The sequence below is a fragment of the Sminthopsis crassicaudata genome, chromosome 1, assembly GCF_048593235.1.
Source record: "Sminthopsis crassicaudata isolate SCR6 chromosome 1, ASM4859323v1, whole genome shotgun sequence".
NCBI classification, from domain to species: Eukaryota; Metazoa; Chordata; class Mammalia; order Dasyuromorphia; family Dasyuridae; genus Sminthopsis; species Sminthopsis crassicaudata.
The window spans coordinates 339,891,161-339,895,535 of NC_133617.1; the positions used below are offsets into that span (position 1 = coordinate 339,891,161).

The 4,375-nt window shown below is 49.6% G+C and overlaps 1 protein-coding gene across 1 annotated transcript in view; it reads right to left on the bottom strand.

Moving 5' to 3' along the window:
* The window catches only part of UBE2QL1 (ubiquitin conjugating enzyme E2 QL1), a 57,592-nt gene extending 53,444 nt beyond the window's left edge, over positions 1 to 4,148 (bottom strand). Inside the window, exon 1 of the mRNA XM_074279146.1 lies at positions 76 to 4,148. Coding sequence (XP_074135247.1) covers positions 76 to 963 — 888 coding nt within the window. The 5' untranslated portion in view covers positions 964 to 4,148. The remainder of the gene's footprint in view (positions 1 to 75) is intronic.
* Between the last annotated feature and the right edge of the window lie 227 nt (positions 4,149 to 4,375).

The following is a 4,375-nucleotide window of genomic DNA, read 5'->3' on the forward strand; positions in this document are numbered from 1 at the left end:
GAATCTCCCCTCTCCCCCCTCCCCCGCCAACCCCAAGCTTCAGCCTCTGCCTCCCCCAACCTCCTCCCTTCTTACCTGGCCCTTCACCAGGCTGGCAGCGAACTGCCTCATGACAGCCTCGACTGTGTAGGCGCTGGACCAACCCCGAGGGGTGAGCAACTCCATGCAGATGGCTCCCCCGTCCAGCACATAGCCGTTTTCCAGCCGGGGGCTGAGCACTCTCATGAAGGGCGGCGAGAAGGGGAAGTTGTCGGGGAAGGTGAGGTTGAGCAGAATGAATTCGGTGTTGGTTTCTTTCATGTCCTGCCACAACACCGAGTCCTTATCCACCTGGTGCAGCTTCACATTCCAGTCGTAGAGACTCTCGTCTACCAGCTCCACTGAGATGAAGCGGTCGCTCAGCCTGGAGATGTCCTGCAGCTCCTTCATCAGTCGCCGGCTCCTCACCTGGGTACCGGGCTGCCCTCGCCCCATTGGCGCCAGGCTGCTAGCTGCTGGGGTCTGGGCCACCTGCGAAGAACCCTTCCCGCCTCCGCTGCTGCGGCCGCCGCCCCCTCCTGGCTGCTTGGATTCCTTAGTGGACTGGTTCTCCCTGGAGTTCGCCTGCTTCTCCTTGTGGCTACCGGAGCTGGACTGCTGCTGCTGCTGCTGCTGCTGTTGCTGCTGCTGCTGCTGCTTGTCCTTGTTGGCCAGCTCCAGCGCTCTCTTGTTCTTGGAGTGCCCAGGGCTGCCTTCACTGATACCGCCGCCGCTGCAGCCGCCCCCTCCTACCGGAGCATTCTGCTGCTGCTGCTGCTTGTTACTGTGGTTCTTCTGGTTGCCTTTGCCCCGCAGAGAGGAGCCGCCGCCGCCGCCGCGGCCGTGCTGGCTGCTGCTGTGGAGATGGTTGTGGTGATGTTTGGGGTCCTCAGTGTCGCGATTGTGCAGCCGGATGAGTCCGATTTTCCGAAGCAGAGTAGCCATTTTAATCTTCTTCTGTGGCTCGGGCGATCCGGGAGAAAAATACCCACTCTTTCCTAGACCGTGGCGGCTGACTTGTCTTCTTCCCTTGCTGACTACCTGGAACGTGCAGCCCCAGCCGCGGACTCCGCGCTAACCCAGTGGAGCAGGAGAAGATGAGGCGAAGGGAGGCGCACACGAAGAGCTGCGCGCAGGGGCGGGGACGCGGGGCTGAAGGACTGAAAGGCGGTGAGAAGCTGGACGTCTGACTATCTTGGCCGCCGCCGCCGTCACTGCTTCAGGACAATTTGCTTCTTTTTTTCTCTGCTCTTGGCCAGACAGGAAAGCAGCTTGTGCTGCAGGGCTCGGATACTCCGGGGAAGAACACTGGAACCGGGGCTCCTGGGGCTGCGCAAGAGATGGGGGTCGGCTGTGACGGCTCTCTCAGAGACTCTCTCTCCCCACACTCAGAGCTGGCAGCATTGCAGCATCTGAGCTAGCAGGACTGGCTCTCCTTCGAGTTATTTATTACCACGGTCATATGATTATCCCTCTTCTCTCCTCCCTTCTATTTCTTTTCCCCTTCTGAGGGAAGAGATAGAGGGGGCTGCTGTACTGCAAGCAAGGAGTCTCCTTCCCTTTGGGGGCACTCAGAGGTTGATCAATCACTGAGCAGCATGGGCAGGAAGGATGGAGGCGAGGAGTAAAAAGGGGGTTGGAGGGAGTGTTGCTTAGCCGGGGGCGGGAAGGAGGGCAGAGATGGTCGTGCTATCTCCTAGTCACTGCAGCAGCAATGAGCAGGTTTCCCGGTTAGTAATTCCTGACTCTTCTTTGTTGCGCGATTCTCAGGCTCTTCACAGGCTTCCGAGAGAGCAGGTCTTGAGAACGAGGGAGCTGGAGAAGAAGAGAGACTACGGGCAAGCGTTGCCGTGGGGGGGAAGAGGTTTTAGGTTGGGGAGAGAGGGAGATTCCGGGGTTGTTCGCTCTCCCCCTGCAAAGTCGCGTCTCCTTCAGTTGGGTGTTCTCAGAGACAGCCAGACTCCGGGGATCCGCTGTTTCGTGGACGAGAGGAGATGGGTAGTCAGAATGGCTAATCTCAGCCCCGGAACCGTCGTGTTCCTCCCGGGAACCTAGATGCTAGTGTGCCGACTCTGGTCGGGATCTCCCCTGCTTCTACACGGACGCCGCCGTAGCTGCAGCCCCTGCTGCTGCTGCCGCCGCCGCCGCCGCCGCCGCCGCCGCCGCCTCCGCCGGTGCGGCTGCTGACATTGCAGAGGCAGCAGCTCAGTCTGTGCCCTGTGCTGCGCTGAGGCGGAGGCACTATAGAAGCAGGGGAGGGGAAGGGAGGGAGGAGCACGGAGGGAGGAGTCTGACGAGTTGCATTTAACATACAGACTGCCTCCTGGCAGCAGTAGAAAGAGTTAGCAGTCACTACCATCCAACCTATCCCATCCCATCCTATCCCATCCCATCCCATCCCATCCCATCCCATCCCATCCCATCCCATCCCATCCCATCCCATCCCATCCCATCCCATCCCATCCCATCATCTCCATACCCACTACTAATACTGCCGCCTACAGGAGAAGGAAAATGTGTGCAACAAAGCAAAGCGCTTCTTACTTGCTTCACTGTATCCCCAACTAAGCACTTAACCCTGAGCCTAACCCTAATCTCCATAGAGGCAAAACTGGCAGGCCCGACACTTAAGAAAAACATGATAACTCGAGTTCCTCCAAATCCTGAAACACAATGGAATTCCTCTACCCAGAGAGGGGATGTTAGGACCTGGGGGTAAGAATGGTGATCTGCTCTCAAAGACATAGAGCCATGCAGAGTAAGAGACGGGTTCGCCTGTGGATTCCAAGCTTACAGCATTGGACTTCACTTAACCTAGTTAGAAAAATGAGAAAGGGAAATGAGAACATTTATTCCCCCAGTCTCATATGGTGCAATATAGTTCGGATAAAAGATTCAGCTGTCTCACGTTATGGGGGAAGGGGGGAAGGAGAAGGAAAGGAAAAGAAGGAAGGGGGAGGGGAAATCCGGACACTGAATTAGAGTTTTAAGAGAAATGATTTAATCTATTAGTTCACATTGGAGGGTGAATATGCCGGGAAGTGTGTCCACCACAATTCTATTAAATAAAACCCCTTTCAAGTAATTACTTGATGAAAGAATAAATCTGTTACAGGAATTCACCTCCATGCCTCTACCTCGTGCTGCGTTCTAAAGAGATCTGCTGTTTTCTGAAGATGTCTAGTAATTGGGAAGGTATTGCTAGACTTCATTGTAAGCCATTTCAGAAAGACTGCAGAAGGCAAACTTAACGCACGTCTTTCCGGGTTAAATGCACACAATAAGCCTAAAGTTTGGAATCATTAAATGAACTCTTTTGAGCTTAGTAACATATTTCAAGAAATTTTGGAGATATCCTCCTCCACTTTTAATATGTCCTACTCATTCAGCTGCTCTCAAGTCTGTTAAATCTCATTTGTTCCATGGCATTTCAGGTATGTACTGAATTTTTATTGGTAGTTGAGATTCCCAATAAAATAGAGGAATATATAGACAATCTCTAGATACATCTCCAACTTTCACAAGTACCCAATGCATGTCGTATTATCTATGCACCACTCTGCTTAACACAATTACTTAATAATGAACGACAGCACTAATGATTGAAGCATTGTACAGGCAGTATCAAAGAAAGCAAATAGTAAAAGAGATCCAAAATCTATTAGGATTTTCAGAGTTTGTGAAAGCTGAACTATAAATAAATTACTGAAAATTAATCTTGGTTTCTTAAGTGGTATGATGTGGATTTTTAAAAAAAAGTTGTTACTATTTTTATTTTTTCCTCAAATTATTTAAAATAGCTAACTCCTCAGACTATCTGATCTGGTCACTGCAAGAAGTCATGTAGATATACAGAACTTAAGATTTTATGCTTCAGTTTGCTCAAGCATTCTAAAATAAGAGATATCATCTTTTTACTGACAAAAATATCAATGACATAATTTAAAAACGTTTGTAAAGTATTCAAATCTACCATACTAATAGAATTTCATTTCCTTTTTGGTTTTCACCCCTTCTATAATCCCTATTAGATTGTAAACTCCTTGAGGGAAGGGATTGTATTTTGCCTCTTTTTGTATGGGCAACTTTTGACATAGTACCTGAAACATAGTAGGGGCTTAATAAATATTTATCAATTAAATTATAATTCAATTAATTGTTATTCATTATGTTGTTGTTAGTTATAATGTGCCCAAGTCTATACAGAACATACGTGAAACAGTCCTTAACCACCATGAATTTATATCTCATCATTTCTAGACCTATACAAATATATCAACAGCATATATCTGTCCTACAAATCATTTAAATTAAATTTATTTAATACCATTTTTTACATCACAGTCATTTCCAAACC